General features: G+C 39.9%; 1 protein-coding gene across 22 annotated transcripts in view; it reads left to right on the top strand.

Moving 5' to 3' along the window:
• The window catches only part of Tle1 (TLE family member 1, transcriptional corepressor), an 83448-nt gene that overhangs the window by 52664 nt on the left and 13243 nt on the right, over positions 1–17541 (top strand). For 8 of the 22 annotated variants that reach the window (XM_087549764.1, XM_087549763.1, XM_087549750.1 and 5 more), the window contains 7 exons: positions 4211–4321; positions 7531–7584; positions 8090–8242; positions 9573–9717; positions 10343–10444; positions 10738–10934; positions 12317–12393. In XM_087549764.1, the coding sequence (XP_087405890.1) occupies positions 4211–4321; positions 7531–7584; positions 8090–8242; positions 9573–9717; positions 10343–10444; positions 10738–10934; positions 12317–12393 (839 nt within the window). 22 annotated transcript variants of the gene reach the window in all.

The raw sequence follows: 17541 nt of genomic DNA, 5'->3' as shown, positions 1-17541 counted from the left end.
CCTTGAGATGTTTATAAGAGAATTGTGCCCAATGTTAGCAATATTTGAAGGACCTATAGATGAAAACTTGCCAATCACTTGTTTTGGTTCTAATGTTGGTAAAAATCTGATGCTGTTAAATCTTCACTCAGCAGGCATCTATTTGATGAGTTCTGTGCAGTAAATTAGAATCTTTGCAAACTCTAGGAAGGGGAGCCCTTTGCCATGGCACACAGGTCTATAAGGTCTCCAAAACTGGTCTTTATAGAACAGCATCCAGGGTAGATGTATTGCTTGTGGCTTTGCTGGGAACTTGGCCAGCGCATGTCTTGGCTCATTAGTAGTAGGATTTATAAATGGAAAGTAAGAAAGTCTGTCTTTCTTGGTAGTGTGTGTGTGGAGGTGTGCTTATACGTGCAAAAATGAGGAGTCTTGAGGTCAACTTTGGCAATCTTCTTAGGTCACTCACTACCTTAGTCTTTCAGACTAAGGTTTTCTCACTGAACCTTGTGCTGCTCATTTCACTGAGACTAGTGGGCCAGTGAGCCCTTGGATTCACCTGTCTCTGTGGGCTGCCTGTTAATATTGGGGTGACAAAACACACCTGCTCCTTTACATGGGTGCTAGTGATCTAAATACACTGTTCTTATGCTCACACAGTAAGCATTTTATTCAGGAGTCATTCCCTCAGCTCCTTTTCTCTGTTGTTATTTGTTGTTCTGCATTTTGTTTATATTTGTTCTGCCTGTGTGTGCCTGTGCCCGAGTTTATGAGAACAGTATGAGTGCAGGTGCCCAAGGAGGCCCAGGGTGTTGGATTCCATGGAACAAAAATTACAGGAAGTTGTGAACCAACTGATTGTGGGTACTGAGAACTGAACCCAGGTCCTTTGCAAGAACAGTCAATGCTTTTAACCAGTGATCATTTTTTTCTTCCCCCCCTCACACTCCCTTTTTTAAGAGACAGGTAATATTATATTTCCAAATAAATCTGCTTACTTTGAAATAGACTATTTGGTTTTCCAAGTATCTTTACACTTGGTGTGGAAAGTCTGTAAACCTGATAGATCAAGAAGTTGTGTGTCTGGTGGTAAGGAAGGGTTATCAGACAGTATGTATCAGGCATCAGTATGTCACAATAGAATGTGTAGCACTAGTCATAAGAGCCATTGTTGGTTTTATTTGCATAATATATATGGATACAAATATTTTTTGAAACCAAGTTTAGAATTTAATTTCTTGGAAGAGAAAGCACTTGTGTATTCTACCACTGAAAGTGGTAGAATGGTTGTAATCTTAGGCTAGTCATATCTATTCTCTGGACATTATTTGGTATTCCAGGTAATATGCAAAATGAAAAGGAATGTCTTTTAAAGCTTGCCTTTACCTCTGCCCATACAGAGGCTTTTGTGCTTGATACATTATTGTTCTTTCCCCATATGTGGTGCTATATGTTCAACTGAAAGCCTTTTACATGCTAGGCAAGTGTTTGGCCAGCTTAACTGCAAGCCATTTTAGGAACTTAAGCCATCTCAATTTCATTGTTTTGCAATCTTCTTTTAAATGCTTTTTAGATAACGTAGACTTGTAGATAGCCTGTGACATAGTCATCAATTTTGAAGGAACAAAGGGCCATTCAGTCAATATTTTAGTTTTATCTTTTAGTTCTTAATACATGTATCTATCAGTGACTCATAATGACAATAAAGATAACTGTCCTATTCTTCATCCATAGGAGCAAGTAGCAGGTACAACTAGAACGGTATTTTTACTATCATAAGAAATTCAGCAGTACCTAGAAATTACTTCATGTTTCAGGAGAACAAAGGATAAACATCAAATATATACATATCTTGGGCAGTTGGAAGTCAGGAACACTGCTATTGTTTTCTGAGTAGTGTAGTAGCCTAGAGCATTACACTCAGAAAAACAGGTCATTGAGGCACTGTGTCTTTCTTGGAGGGTAGACTTAAAGGTTAGTAGACATCTGGCAGTGGCGTGAGGCAAGTTCCCTGGCTCTATCTGATGTTCTGTGCCTCCCTGGTCTACCTTTGCTGCTTTTTTGAATTAAATTGATAGCATCAAAAGCATTTAGAGATGCTTTGTTTTATAACTGTAGTTGAATGGGCTAATCTGTTAACCAGGAATGTTAATTACTAGCCCAGACCAAATTTAGGGGAGTTTGCAGAGGTTTTCAAAATCTTCAGGTTGTAGGCCTCACTCATATAAGCTGCTGAAATGGAAATTACAGTAGTAAGTTCCGAACTTTACAGAAGCAGAGGGCTCAAAACATGGTAACCTTACAGACCTGCCATGGAAATGTATGTTACTGTCCCAGCAGAAACTGGTGTTCTTGTAGAAGTGTGGAATGCTTTTGGGTTTGGACTGAGTATTGTGGACTATCACTGCTGATTTTGCTAGAGACTTTAAAGTTGCTCCAGACCTAGACTCTTTTATTTATTTATTAAATTTATTTTCAACTTATTCACTTTACATTCTGCTCACTGCCCCCTCCCACCATAACCCCGTCCCACAATCCCATTTTCCCCTTCTCCTGTGAGAGGGTGGGACTCCCTGGGAGTCCCTGACCCTGGCACTTCAAGTCTCTGAGAAGCTAGGCACTTACTCTCCCATTAAGGCACTGGTGCAGACACGGCCCCACTCATGATTCATTTGTTCTGTTCAGAGTCTGGATATAACCTCAGGGCTAGAATGTCCTCAATATACTAGTAACTGCTGTGCGTGGGGTTTATTAATTCTCATCCTTGGCCAGCCATGGGCCCTGGTTGGAGTCTGAGGGTTTTAAGGAGGTAATCTTAAATAATTATTTCATAAATCTAGTCAGCTCACCTTTCAGCTCCAGGCACTGTGGGCCTTTGAACTGAATTTGTGGGTCATTCTACCTTTTACCTAATCCTCCTGACCATTTGTTTTGTTTGAACAATCATGAATAAAAAAAAGCTCAGCTTTGGATCGACTCTAAAGTGGGACAAGAGGTTTCAAAGTGCCTTCTAGTCCCCAGGTTTTATTGTTTTTGTTTTTGGGGGTATTTTTTGTTGTTGTCGTTGTTCCTGTGTGTGATGGAATTGTCAAAGTCGGGTACAGGGCTTATCCTGGTAAGCTTGGAGAGCCAACCACCTGGCCAATTGTGTGTGACTGGTAAGGAATGGAAATCCACAGCCTTAAAAAATGTTACATAAAACATTTATTCCTGGTACATACTATGTATTGTGGTCCTCTTTGGGCCAGGAAAGGTGGCATAATTGCTGACTCTCTGTCCCTACCCCATCCTTAGTTCTCAAGCATCTTGGCAGAAATTGGGGTTATCTGGGCTTGTGAAAGGCAGTTTTTGCACAGCTCTTTCAGTATTGTTCAATGCAGTAACACATCACTGAGCAAATTGGCCCCTTGCATATGCTAATCCAGCTCTTACAAGAGCTCTTTGCAACAAGTTCTGCTTTAGCCTGAGGGGAGATGGGAATTGAAAGGATGGGCACGTCATGTCATGTGACCCCAAAATATCTAAAATGCCTGTTTTCTTTGGGTCAACTGTTCATACTCAGCATGTGCTGAAGAAAGTGTCCTGTATGGTTTGTGGCAAAGCTTAGTCCAAGTTCTTGCTTTTGTGTAAGAGCTGCTTTTGCTGTTGAAGGTTCACAAGTAGTTAAGATTTCTTCTTTGTATATTAAATTTCAGTGGTATTGACCAACAATGCCAAATAATTTTCAACAATTAATTAAAAGAATTTAAAAATCCTTTATTTTTATGGGAAATATGATTGGGCATTTAGGAACTACTATTACCCCTACGTGCATCTTAGGTACCTTTTAAAAGAGGCACATAGTGACTTCCTGTCATAATATGCCTAATAAAGTGATATCAGGAATTATTCAAAGACTTCATATTTCTCCCCAAAAGTTGCAGTGAAAATGAGTAAAAACACATCTGTATACAATCAGCAAGTGCCTATTTTTCCAACACTAAACAGAAGCACAATTTGAGTAAATAGGGCCTCAAGGATCTACCAGGGTTTAAACCGTTAGATAGGTATAAAGTCAGGTTTCTCTTGAAGCTCTGTCTAAATGTTTGCCACAGGGTCTTAAGACTTGTGACTTAATAGAGATGCAAGATTGTTGGAGTGTCCAGTCTCTAAAACAGTTTTTCCAGGTTGGGTTTCTTTGCATAAAAGAGGCCTAGGAAGAAAGCTTTATTAGTACTTTTTTGTCTTGCAGAGTAATTCCCTCTTGGTCCCAGACAGCCTAAGAGGCACAGATAAACGCAGAAATGGTCCAGAGTTTTCCAGTGACATCAAAAAACGGAAGGTGGATGATAAGGATAACTATGTAAGTGAATAAAGGACTTCACATAATGATAATTAACTTGCTGCTTTCCCTGTGAGCAAGTATACAGGTGTAATGCTAGAATGAAATAATTCTCTTATCTCTTCATACTGTAAAGCAGGTAAGTTCCTACACTGGAAGATGTTATTTCTCATCAGGGCTATATATTATATTCCACTTCATTTGGGCTTAGATCTTTCTAATTTAGTTATTCACAAAGGGAACCGGAGAGTAGTGTCAGGTTAGTTGAGCACCAGTACCTGGAGGCTGAAGCAGGAGGGTTACAATGACAAGGCCAAATTGGGCTATCTAGAGAGAACTTGTCATAAAATCAAAATTTGGAGAGATAGCTCTGTGGTAGAGTACTTTTAACACATGCCAGGCCTTAGATCTGATCAGCAGCATGGTAAAAACACATAGACACTACAAAACAAACAAACAAAAAACAAACAAAAGTATAACATCAGACTGACTTGAGCCACTTGCCTGTTGGCCTTGAAGGAAGGATCTACTTTGAAGCTGTGGGGAAATTTAGACACAGGCTTCTGTTTCTTGCTGGCTTGCCTAAGCCTTCAGCTAATAATAACAGTTTGTTTGCCAGGAATAGTGCCAGGAACCCTGTGCTCTGACACAGATCATTTCATTTAGTTCTTACTAAAACTTGCCAACTTGGGTATCATCTTCATTTCATAGCTAATGAAACTTGCCAGGAGCTTGTGTTTCAGCAGAGGTCATGGGTTAGTAGCACTCTGGAAGCACCTTCTTCCAAAGCCATGCTGTATTGCAGTCCTGAATCTATTTTTAGAATTGGCATTTCCCTAGAGGTCCTAGATCACTTCACAGTTTATATCATGATTTAATAAACATCTCAAAAACCAAGGTCATTGGCTCTCTCCAGTTTAACCCAAGCCGTTTAAATATCCTTCTACTACTTTCTGTTGCTTAGAGCTGCATGAGTTTGCTTTCATTTAGAACATTCAGTATCAGCAATCAAGAAGGTCTATGATGTTCAGAAGGTGGACCATTTGCTGATACCTGGTTCTGTATTATCAGTTTCTCCACAAGGCTTACATATTTAATTCAGCAATGAGGGACCAAGAATCAGTATCTTGACCTGATGTTTTTCTGGTACTAATGTCTTGTCTCCTTACAAAAATGAGATTATATTGGAACATGTGGGAGGCAAAACCTAAGACCAGAACTCTTTGACAGAACCTTACTGTATTGTGCTGGTTTATATTTGCAGAAGGGCCCAATACAAAGCTGCATTTCAATTGTAGAAAATAAGAATAATTCACGTCAGAATGCCATGGGAGGGGTTATAGGGTATGGGAAATGAGGATCTAGAAAACACAAAATTCTTAAGACAGAATGAAGATACTTTTCTACAGCAGAGTAAGATGAATTTTGTTTACAAAGCCTGTTGCATGTTTATGAAGAAGTATAAGGCAGGAGTTTTAGGTCCCAAACAGAAATGATAAAAAGATAAGAATATTATTTTTTCTACTTGGGTCATTATAATACTATATATGTATTTCTCATATTTATTTTTCATTGAAAGGAAAGGTTTTTTCTAAATTAAAAAGGAGTGCAATGGTAATAAGTTCTTTGCTATAGTTAATCCATTTCACCTTCTGTACTATGAGCATTTTAATAGATCTTTTCCTATAGAGAAGCCTTTTAAGTTTATGGTTGTTCACCATTTCTACTCTTGACAGCTGAGAACATTTGTGCTTTTCTTTGACACTAGAAGCAGATAGGTTTTCTTTATCACTTTTTTTTCAATGAAAGTATTTCAGTAAATTTTTAATTTGGATGCTTTTAACTGGAGCATTGGCTGTCAGTTTATGCTGCTGGTAACTTCCATATCACTTTTGTATGGCCTAGCAGTGCTGCTTGTACCGAAAAACCTAAGACTACCCCAGTGACATACTTTGTCCAGTAAAGCCAAACACAGCCACTGACTAGGGGCCAAGTATTCAGGCATCTGAGCTTATGGAGGGCACTTATTTTACACCACACTAAGAAAATGGAATTTTTCAAACTTTGATATAGGAATGAACTCATCTTTAACTCACAGCTTTTCTAAATGCAATGTAACCCTGGAATTTCCTGTGATTAGCCAACTTTAGAGTTCAGTGAGAAGACAGTGAAGAACCCTATACTAGATGGCAGTGCCCTTCAGCTACCTCTGTCTGCTTTTTATCTTTTTTTACTTCCATATATATGGTGCCTGAATGTACATGTGGATATATGAAGTTGACATTGTATCTTTTATAGCACTCCAATTTTTTGTTTTATAGAGTCAAAAGTCTTGCCAATTTCCTAGAGTCCATCTACCTAGAATGTCCAGGGATCCCCTATCTCTGTCTCCTGAGTACTAGAGTTACAGGTACCCTCTGAGCCTATATGACATCCGTTAATTCTGGGGATCTGAACTCCAGTCCTTATATACAGCAAATACGTTAGCCATTGAATTAAATCTCTTTAGCCACCTGATCCCCCCTTTTTTGAGACAGGAAATCTTATATAGTAGTTAGGCAGGCTTCAACTCATTTTGTAACCAAGTATGACATGGACTTGAACTTTCCTGACTTGAGTACTGGTGTGCAGCATTTCATCTGATATTGTACAGTTCTGGGCTTCAAATCCAGGGCTTTGTCCATAGTAGGTGCTCTGAATTGAGCTGTATCACCAGCTGCCGCAGTTTATTCTTTACATGTGATAGATTTTGGTTTTTTTTTGTTGTTGTTGTTGTTATAATTAGTGACCTCATAGAAAGGTGGCATAAGTACATTTATTTCTATAGTTATGAATTGACTGTGAGCCCCATACTGACTAGCTGCATATCTTTAAGTATAAAAGCAATGGTATGTTGTTCTTTACTTTGAAATGAAGTGCTCTGAATTCTAATATGAAGGTATACAAATTCAGATTCTAAGAAATTTACTCTCATTACAGACATCAAGCCCTTTGAACATATGTTTTATGAGCAAATTGAGACTGGGCAGCTGGCTTGTACTACAGCAGCATTTAGGTGGAGCTCAGTGTACCCTAGGTTATAGGGCAGTGGGGGAAAGGTAATGGTAAATGCCTATAGACTGGAGCCTGCAAGTTTGTTTAGCTTGTCTGCTTCCAAGAATTATTGAAAAAAACTGAACAGTTCAAAACTTATTCTTAGTTTTTACTAAACAAAATTAATTTTTTTCTAGGACAGTGATGGGGACAAGAGTGACGACAACTTAGTTGTGGATGTGTCTAATGAGGTAACTTTTTCATCAAGGATTTTCTTGAATAGTGTTGAGAAAAGTCCAGTTGTAAGTGAGTGGATTTGAGTTACAATATCTGTGTCTTGGACCTTCATGTATCAAGAATTTAATGGATGTTTATACAGAGTAGTCATAACCTAATTGAAACTGTAATTTCCCTTTTAAAACACTTGGGAATGTAGCTCAGTTCAGGAGTGTTTGTCTATCATTGGCACCAACTGTGTTTGATTCCCCAACCCACCAGAAAGAAAAATCTGTTTCCTAAGTCATTTTTAATTTCTATGTTGGATTTCTGGCTAGAGGATGCACCTGGGTATTGGGAGAGAAATGATTGTTTTCCTTATGATATGGTTCTGGGCATTTTATAAATACCATTTTCCTCATTTAGGGAGCATTATACTTCTCGAATCTAAAAGATTTTCAATATTGCCCTTTAGTTGAGAGTATAAAAGAGTATGTTCATTCTGAGCTAAAACATGTCAACTTGTTATTGTGTGTTGAGGACCCTTCTTCTCCACATGCAAGCCCCACACACTCACCCCGGGAAAACGGAATTGACAAAAACCGTCTGTTGAAGAAAGATGCTTCAGGTAGCCCGGCATCCACAGCCTCCTCTGGAAGTTCCTCATCCCTGAAATCCAAAGAAGTGAACCTGGTAGGTAGGAGCTGCTCTTTTCTCTGGGTGACACTGCCATTTTCTTTGTGGGACATGGGATCCTGAAGTGTGTGAACTAGGGATTTTGCTGCTTAAAGTGTGAACTAGGGATTTTGTGTGCAACTTTTGAAACACTTGCTGTCCTATTCACTATTTATCATTACCTCCTTTATCTCTCAGACCATGATTAGAATGACCGTGTAAGTTTCTGTTCATCAGTTTTTCCTTAGATATGGTCATGACTCAGCTCTGCGAAACTTAGCAGATATTGCTAAGCTACTGTTTATGGGGTAAACTGAGCCATTGTGCATATCATATCCGAAATGGCATATGCACAGGAGGCTTGAGATCGTTGGTGGATGCATCATAACCCATTCATGTAGTCCTTTAGCCATTGAACAAATCTTGTATTTCTGAGGATGGCACTGCTTGCCTGTAGTGGCTATATTTGGGAGGATCTGGCAAGAAGGAAGCTCTTGAACTAGAAGTCAAGTCTGTCTTACATTGTGAGACGACCTCAAAGCTGATGTTTGCGTTGGTGGCCTCAAGGTTATTGCTTTATGCAAGTAGAGTAAAGCCAAGCCTGAGTAACTTGTTGAGAATAATATCAAATCCTAAGCCAGAGCTTGGAGAATTTGGCTCACTCTCTTTTCTACACCCTGCTCCTTCTTGAACAGTGTTCTAGGGACACAGGAGTTGGAAGATAAAAGAAGATACCTTTTTTATTGTATTACTGTCTCAAGTTATAAAGGTTGCTGGCAGGTGATAAGTTTCCTGTTTGCACTGGTGAGTCTTCTTTAGCTAGGTAGCCATAGAGATGTCTTTTGGGGCCTGTGTATAAGCAGTGTGGGACAAGTACTTCTGGAACTTTATCTCTGAAATGCTGGTTTGCTTCTAAAATAATTGGTAGTTCCACTGTCTGTCACTGTCAGTCTGAATCCCCAAAAGGTGAGGCTGGGGAAAGGGTTCCACTTTATAGATTTGGAGGCCAGGTACATCCTTTGAAGTGGCTTGGAAAGAATCTCTGTGTGGTCATCTTTCTGACAGGGTAAAGACCCTAAGTTCACAAGCTTCATGGAAAATTTTTTTTTAAATAAAATTTGTGGAGGATCATGCTCTGTGTGTCTCCGGCTCGAGTTTTAATCTGGCAGGAAGAGGAAAGGTCAACATTTCTCACTCACAAGTTAATGCTGTCGACATTGTGTGGATTTATGAAAATTGGCTAGGGAGTAACTAGAAGGTGCCCAGTGCACCAGCTGCTGTTGTGATAAATTGTGTAATATGGCTTGGATTAAAAATAATACTCATTTAATTTGTTTAATGATACCAGCATGAAAAAGCCAACACGCCTGTTCTGAAATCCAGCACACCAACGCCTCGGAGTGACATGCCAACCCCGGGCACCAGCGCTACTCCAGGCCTCCGTCCAGGTCTCGGCAAGCCTCCAGCCATGGAGCCCCTTGTCAACCAAGCAGGTCAGCACCCCTTCTCCTACTGTGCTTTGTTTCTTCTATCCCAGCTTGATGTGTTGTCTGCTAATCTCCTGACAGTTTGCCCCTGAATGTGAACCACTTAGAGCTGTTCTCCTGTTTGAAAAGGCATGGTAACAAGCACATTTGTCCTGGATTCCAGCAGCTGCACCAGTTAGTCTCTAACTATTTACATTCAGCTTCTCTTTTATTTCAAAGTAGTTCAAATCCTAGTGATTACAATAAAGTTTCTGATAGTTATTTCAACATAATCTTACAAATTGTCGTTCTACATCTGGCTGATGTTGCTAATATTAAGTAAGCCCTTTGTCAACCAACCAACCAACCAACCAACCAACTAACCAAAGTGGCTGATTTTATAGCCAAAGTATATATTTTGCCACCTGTAGTTGGCTGGGCTGTTTTGTTTTATTTTGTTTTGTTTTTTTGCTACATCTTCAGGAATCAGGAAGTTGGGAGGGTTTTGCTGATACTCTAGCTCATGAGGTCAGTCATAACTTTGAAATTGATCTTCCTCACTGGACAAGCTAAAATGCAGCAGCTTGAGTCCAGGGAAGTTAGGCACCAGAATGTTCTTCCTAAAGCCCTGCTCTGGTTTGCGTAAATCCAGGATTTGGTTTTCATTTGGAATTGGTACCAGGGAGTGGAAAGTTCGGACTCAAGGAGAAATCTTGGATTTTATCCAGAAAATCTTCTTTTGAGATTAAGTCAGGTAAACACTCAGAATCTGTGCCTTGGCTTGCCCTTTGTGAATTGGGTGCAAAGATGTCGATTAATCCTCCTGGCTTCCTGGTGTGGCTGCTTTGCCAATGAGGAAATATGAGGGTTGTGCTTTCTGTCCTTGAGGAGAATTCAGCTGTGGGAAGGAATGGATCTTGTGTCTAGATTGGGGATCATGATTGCTGTCCCCTGAAATCCTGCCCATTATTATAACTAATGACTAGAATCATTGGTCAGGTTCGGCATGATAGTCAGTTTCATCATACATGCCATGTTTCCTTGCAGCAGCTGGCCTGAGGACGCCCCTGGCAGTGCCTGGCCCATACCCTGCCCCCTTTGGCATGGTGCCCCATGCAGGCATGAACGGAGAGCTGACCAGCCCTGGCGCTGCCTATGCAGGTCTACACAGCATGTCTCCACAGATGAGCGCTGCAGCTGCTGCAGCTGCTGCTGCTGTGGTGGCCTATGGGCGCTCCCCAATGGTAGGTCAGGTGCTTGGGTGTGCTCCAGTGAGTAGGCAACCCAAAGGGTACAGGGCCCAAGGTGTTTAGTGATCAGGCAACAAGCTTCTGGGTACACGAACTGGGATGAAAGGCATAGAATTGTATCCTGGGTGATTGGGTCTAAGATATATATGCCCTCACTGCCTTAAATGGGATATACCCAACAACATGCTTGAAAACAAACACCAAAGGTGATTCTCACTGTTCAAGCCACATATTTACCTTCTGGTCAGCCTTGGCCAGTATACTGGTTATTAAGCTAGGGCAAATGTCTTTTGTTTCAGCATGTCTGTGGATAAAAACGGCAGTGTTTAGAGTTTCCTTGGATGGATGGTTCCAGGGTAGATACAGCTTTCTCTCACCAAAAGTATTTTTTTTTTAAATCTGAAAATATTGAAGTGATTATTGTCATGTATTTTTGAGCTGTTTTCCTTTTTCTACATCTTCAAAAGAACATTTGAGAAGCCATAATCTTTTGTTTTCTATACCTATATGTTCTTTAAAGTGAACACACTGGCTTATGTAAAAGAAGAGATTTTTGTCTGAGTTGGACATATTTTAAAACCATTGGGCCAGTCTCTCCATGTTGCCCTATGTTTTGTCACTCAAATGACCTAGGGTTTTTTGTTTTTGTTTTTGTTTTTTTTACCTAAAAGATACAGAACTGCTTTTGAATGATAAAATTACACAAGGAAAAGGAGTAAAATACAACTCACAGCAAATCTTTCCTGTAAGCCATTTGAAATATATCATGTACAGTTTTGTTTTCTTTACCTCCTTGAGTGGATTGCCTCTTATAATCTAGTGTGAAAGTGCTTAATTGTTTTTATGGTGCACAAACAGGGGTAGCATAGAGTCTGTAAATACTGACTTTGATGAGTAGTGTCCAACAGTTTTGGTTACCATGGGGGATGGGGTGGGGTCAGTGCTCTTATCATTTTAGGATAATAGCCTGTTACACTGTAGCATTCCAAAATGTTCTAAGGGTTCCCAAGGATGAAAAGAATGAAATAGCCAATGGTATTAGTGCTAGATAGACTGTTTCCTATCCTCCCTGTATTTGCTTAGAAAGACAGGACCACCGATGTATATGGAAAATGTTTATCCTGGAAAGCTGGTACCTGGATTGTACAAATTGATCATACCTCATCTCCACATCACAAAACAGAAGTGTGTTTTATGGTGTTTTAGATGTGGTTGAGTTACTACATTGTATGTTTTCTTTGGAAAAATACCAGCCCTTGTTACTGTGCCCACTTAACATTGCTTAGGGGATATGTGGATTTCTTATATGAACTAAATGTCCACAGAGTGTCCACCTGGCATAAACTGAGTCTGCCACGCTTTTCTTTTATTATCAGGTTGGTTTTGATCCTCCTCCTCACATGAGAGTACCTTCTATCCCTCCCAACCTGGCAGGAATACCTGGCGGGAAACCGTAAGTACCTTTGTTCCTTAGTTTGGGGATCTGTTTCAGAAGTGGTAGGGTCAGTAGTGTGGAATCCCAAGGGCAGATAGGTTGGTATGTTTCCAAGGAGCCTTCTGAGGAGTGCTAACACTTTTCTATAAATAGGTAACTTGTAGGTATCATTCTTCTATCTTCTCCATGCGTGTAAGCTCCTAGCTCATGCATTTAGTTATTTTTGAAGAGAAACTATAGAAGATGAGGACAGGTAGGAGGAAAGAGCTGGAGAAGCTCTTTTGCAGGAAGCTGTTGTCTTGATGTGTGGTTGGAAGACAGCTGCCACATTTTTGCTCATGCTGTACACAGGTAAATTGTCAGAAACTCTTCAAACCATGGAGGCTTAAACTGCTATCTCTTTACCCAGAATAGTACAATCATCTCCTTGTTTTTTCTAGAAATACGTTATTTGGTTGGTTGGTCTTGTGAGACACCCATGTCCCAGTTTTGCTGGGTACTTTGCTTTTTCAGTTTCCTTATGAGCGAACAAGAGACTTAAGTTAAAGGATACAAAAACATTCAGAGTGTAGAAACACTGCATTGCTTTATTCTAACTCACAAAAGTAACAAATTAAATAAAAATCACTTCCTTTTAGTGTAAGTTATTAGAAACATTATTTCAAAGAATTGCTGATTTTCTCAAGTTTTATACAAAGCAGAATTAAAATGTAAAGGTCAAGTCAATCTGTGTGGGGAGGGTGTGTGGCTGGGGGCATTATGAAGTTGACTTTCCAAATGAGAGGTTCTAAAGGGTATGCCTCAGGCCTCCATTTAGTCTTTATCCCACCCCTTACCCTCAGGACTTGTCTTTACGTTTAATCTGTATATCTTGAGGGAATATGAAGGACAAGTAGCTGTCTAGTAGGAAGAGATACGAGTTACAATCCTTGAATAGATGTTCAGGACATGCCTAATGTAGAGCATATTTTTTTTTAAAGTTTGTATATGCGTGTGTTTGTGTGAATGTTGTTACAGATGGTCTGTGCACCTGAACATGCACACACATGCAAGATTCGAAGCAAAACATAGTGATATAAGTGTTTCCTTGGCTTGTGAATACCTTGCATTTCTTTGTGTTGAAGATGTTTTAACACTAGTCCTAGTGAATCATAATGTAGGAAGCAGACTCAGGTGGATTGCAATTCTGAATACCTAGACTATATACCACAACCCTTTTTCAATATCACCACCAACAAAAAGCTCTGCAACTATAATTTAACATAATGTATATCAAAGTGCAAAGGCTATAGTAGCAGTTTGTTAAGATTTAAGGTATCCATTGATACCTGGATCTGAACTGCCACTGCTAACATGTATGTGGTGATGACATGAGCTGCATTGTGTGAGGAATACAGGATTGATGGGTAGTATGGAATCGGTGAAATTCCCCATTGCTAAGTACTGGTTATATAGTCTCATTTCTAATACTAACCCAATAATTTTCATGGAAGAATATGTACCATTTATTTTCTCAGTGCTTCTTGGAGATTTATAGTGACACATTTAGTCAGAGTCATACTTCTGAAACAGGATAATTTATTTGGAGGAAAAACCACACAAATTCTAAGAACTAATTGTTATAAGAGTCAGTAATCTTGAAGTGACTGCTAATTTGTGACAGACAGTGGCCAATGTTTACATACCACCCTTTGATAGAACTGCTGGGAGGCACTTAAGAGAAATAGAGACAAATCAGCATGTCCTGGATAGGGTGAACAAAGAATAACAGCTATGCAAATAAGTCTGAAAAAGAGCAGCTGAAGGAATATTTGGGTAGGCCTGCTGGGAGTGGGAAAGGTATCCATGGCTTCATAGCATATCCTGTATTTAAGAACAAAGGACTTTTCTCCAGGAAGAGGCTTCTCTCTGTGTTTCCTACTGTGAGGGTCTAATAGTGTGGCCCCTGAAAGAACAACTACCAACTACAATTCCACTTGTATTAGGTTATATTCAGGCAGAGCAGTAGGTGACAGACAAACACACACATGAACAAAATTGGGATGGGAAAAATCTCCTTAGAAAGGAACATACACAATGCTAAATCTCATGTGTGAAGCACTAGGTCAACCAGGATCCAGTGATAGGGACAGCCAGATCACATAGTGGGCAAGAAGTAAAGGACTCATGCATATGGATAAGTGCCTCCAGAGAATGAACTCTAGGTTCAGCTGGGCTGGAGGGACACTCACATCTGTGGCATAAATGTTTATGTCTGTATCAAGTTGGTTATGGTAACCACTCCATGCAAAGCATACCTCTGAACAGATAAGTCCAAGGACACAACATACAAATGTGAAACTCTTTAGGACCTTGAGTGGTAATTTAAATCTTCATTCCTACCCCCAGAGGCCACACTGCTGCTAAATGAACATCATCTTGATATTCTTAGGCTCAGTTGCAAAATACAGCATTTTACCCATTGCTTTAGTCTTTCCTTGTAGGGTACGGTTTGAGGCCCCCACATCTGCTCATCAAGTTTCCAGGCACTGTTACATCCTCTCTGTGCCTCTTGCATTGGGACCTACTGCCTGGCTAAAAGGGACCTGAATTGGAGCTCACAGCCAAGGAAATTTGTGGTGGGGAATAGACATTTGTCTTCTACCCTTTCAGAGTCTTTCTATGGCCTTGGGGCAGTGGTTCTCCATTTCCCTAATGCTCTGACTCCTTAATACAGATCCTTATACAGTGTTGACCCCCCCCCCCAACTAAAATTATTTTTTGTTCCTACTTCCTAATTATGCTCTTGTGTTAAATTATAATATAAATCTCTGTGTTTATAATGTAAATATCTGTGTTTTCTGATTATCTTAGATGACCGCTTTGAAAGGGTCTTTGAGCCCCCAAGCCACATGTTGAGAATCACTGTCTGGCACTAAACTGACAAGACAGTTTTACAGAATACACATAAATTGTATTAAGTCTTTATATGTTGTTGAGATTCCACACAAGATAATAGAGTAGCAAAGGATAATCAAGGCAGAGAACTCACACAAGAACACTTGTGCATAATGGAATGATGACAAGAGAAAGTTCTGATTCAGAGCTATGATGTGTTGGGAAATGAAAGAAAGGGGTTATTTTGATCGGTTCGGCATTGGTCCCTAGATTTTGGTGATAAACTGCAGGGTGGTAAGGTTAAGGACTTAGCTTTTTGGAGTTGGGACAGAAAGTCTCTCAAAATATGCTAACAAAGCATTATTTAGGTTATATCTTAGTTTGCTGTAGTAAACACCACAACGAAAGGTTGCTTTGGGAGGAAAGAGGAAAGTGTTCATTGAAGTCACACTTCCAAGTAAACAGCTTATCTCTGAGGAAAGTAGGGCAAGAACCTGAAGCAGAAACAGAAGGAGAATCATGAGGATGCTTGCTCTTCAGGCTTACGTTCAACTTGTTTGATTACACCTCCCAGGACCACCTCCAAAGAATGACGTGATTTTGGAAATGCTTGGGATTAGGCAGTGGTGGGATGCTTACCTAAACCATAGCCCTGCTGAACAGTTATCATGTATCATGCTTCCTCGGATGCTGCACTCACACAGCCTCTGCAGATATACTTTCACAGACATTTGCATTCTGGTAGCCTTCTGTGAGGTCTGTGACACACACATTGACCTTGAATTATAGTCATGTGAGTATTCCTGTTTCTGCCTTCTTTCTCCTAGTAGAAGGTTCCCCAAATTTCCTTGTCCCTTAATTGGAGATACCCCTTTGGGGTAGTTGTAAGTCAGATTAATTATAATTTGGCTTCAGATTGTAGAGGAGTTCAAGTTTTTTTACCCTGTGCTTGAACATCAGTCACATAATTCTGAAGTCTTCTACCTACTCATTTAGTACTTAAATTATGCTTTTAAAGTCCCTTTTGGGGTATAGAGCCTAAAAGGGAAAAGAAAATCAGGCCATTAGAGAGAAATTACCTCTTAGGAAGAAACTGTTTTTCGGTAACTTCTAGCCAGGAGGGGTTCAGTGCCAGTGTCTTTTATCCCACCGCCCTCTGCCTTCTCTGATGATTAACGTGGGTACCATAGATAGCTAGTTTAGTAGATTTGAAAACTTAGTTGTCTTCAAACTTAATTATGTATGGGGGTTCTTCAGAAAAACAAGTAATATATAGTAAAGAGGAAGGGGACTTTATATGAAGAATTCACCCATGTGATTATGAAAACTGAGAAATCCTGTGGTCTACCATCAGTAAGCTGGAATCCTGGGAAATCTGACTGTGCGCTTCTGAGTCTGACGGCATGTGACTAGGTGGAATGGAAGGTATAGCACTCTCAGCTGGTATTTTAGTCCAAGTCTGATGGCCTGAGAGCCATGGGGACTGGTGTCGAAATGACAGGGTAGGCTAAGCAAAGAGTGAAATAAACAATACATTTTTATCAACCTTTTTCAGTTTTAGCTGGGGTTTTTGTTTTGTTTTGTTCTTTTGTTTTGTTTTGTTGGTGCTGTTTTTGCCATTGTTTTGGACAATACTCAGTGTTGCCTGCCTACATTGGTGAGGGTGGGTCATTTTATTCTGTCTACCAATGAGATAATCATCTCTTTAGAAACAACCCCCAGTCACAGCTAGAATGTTTTCAGCCATCTGGGCATTCCCTAGCCTGGGCAGATTGACACATTAAATTAACCACTATAGTGATATTTGGCTTTTGAAGGCTGTTGCTTGCTAAAAATTGTGTCTATTCTGTGTTTTTCTTTTGCTATATGGGTATTTAACTTGTTTTCAACTGCTGGGTCGTCTGGTTTCTTCTTCAGTCACCTTGAAGCAGGGCCTGTCTTTGTGTGGTTACAGTTGCCCCTCCATGAACCCCCTTTTCCTTCTTTATCTCTTCAGAAATGGCAGAGTTTATGAGATAGAAATAGAGTTTGTGTATTTTTCTTCACATTTGTCTACAGCAGGTGGTTTCGTTTGCTAGGATTTTAAAATTGTTCAACATAGCCATATTTCCTTCAGAAACCTTAGCACATGTTTTGCATTGTGTTGCAACCTTGCTCTTTTGTCCTTCTCCGGCACACTTAAAAGTCTGGAATGTTTAGCACATTAGTACTTGGACATCTCATGTTGACTCTGCCTGAGTAATATCTCTTCTTATCAACATCATACATTTTTTTCTGCTAGTAATCAGA

Source organism: Rattus norvegicus, chromosome 5 (genome assembly GCF_021556685.1).
Source record: "Rattus norvegicus strain SHRSP/BbbUtx chromosome 5, alternate assembly SHRSP_T2T, whole genome shotgun sequence".
Classification (NCBI taxonomy): Eukaryota; Metazoa; Chordata; class Mammalia; order Rodentia; family Muridae; genus Rattus; species Rattus norvegicus.
The sequence above is the reverse complement of the archived record's forward strand: the minus strand, read 5'-3'. Positions and strand labels throughout refer to the sequence as shown.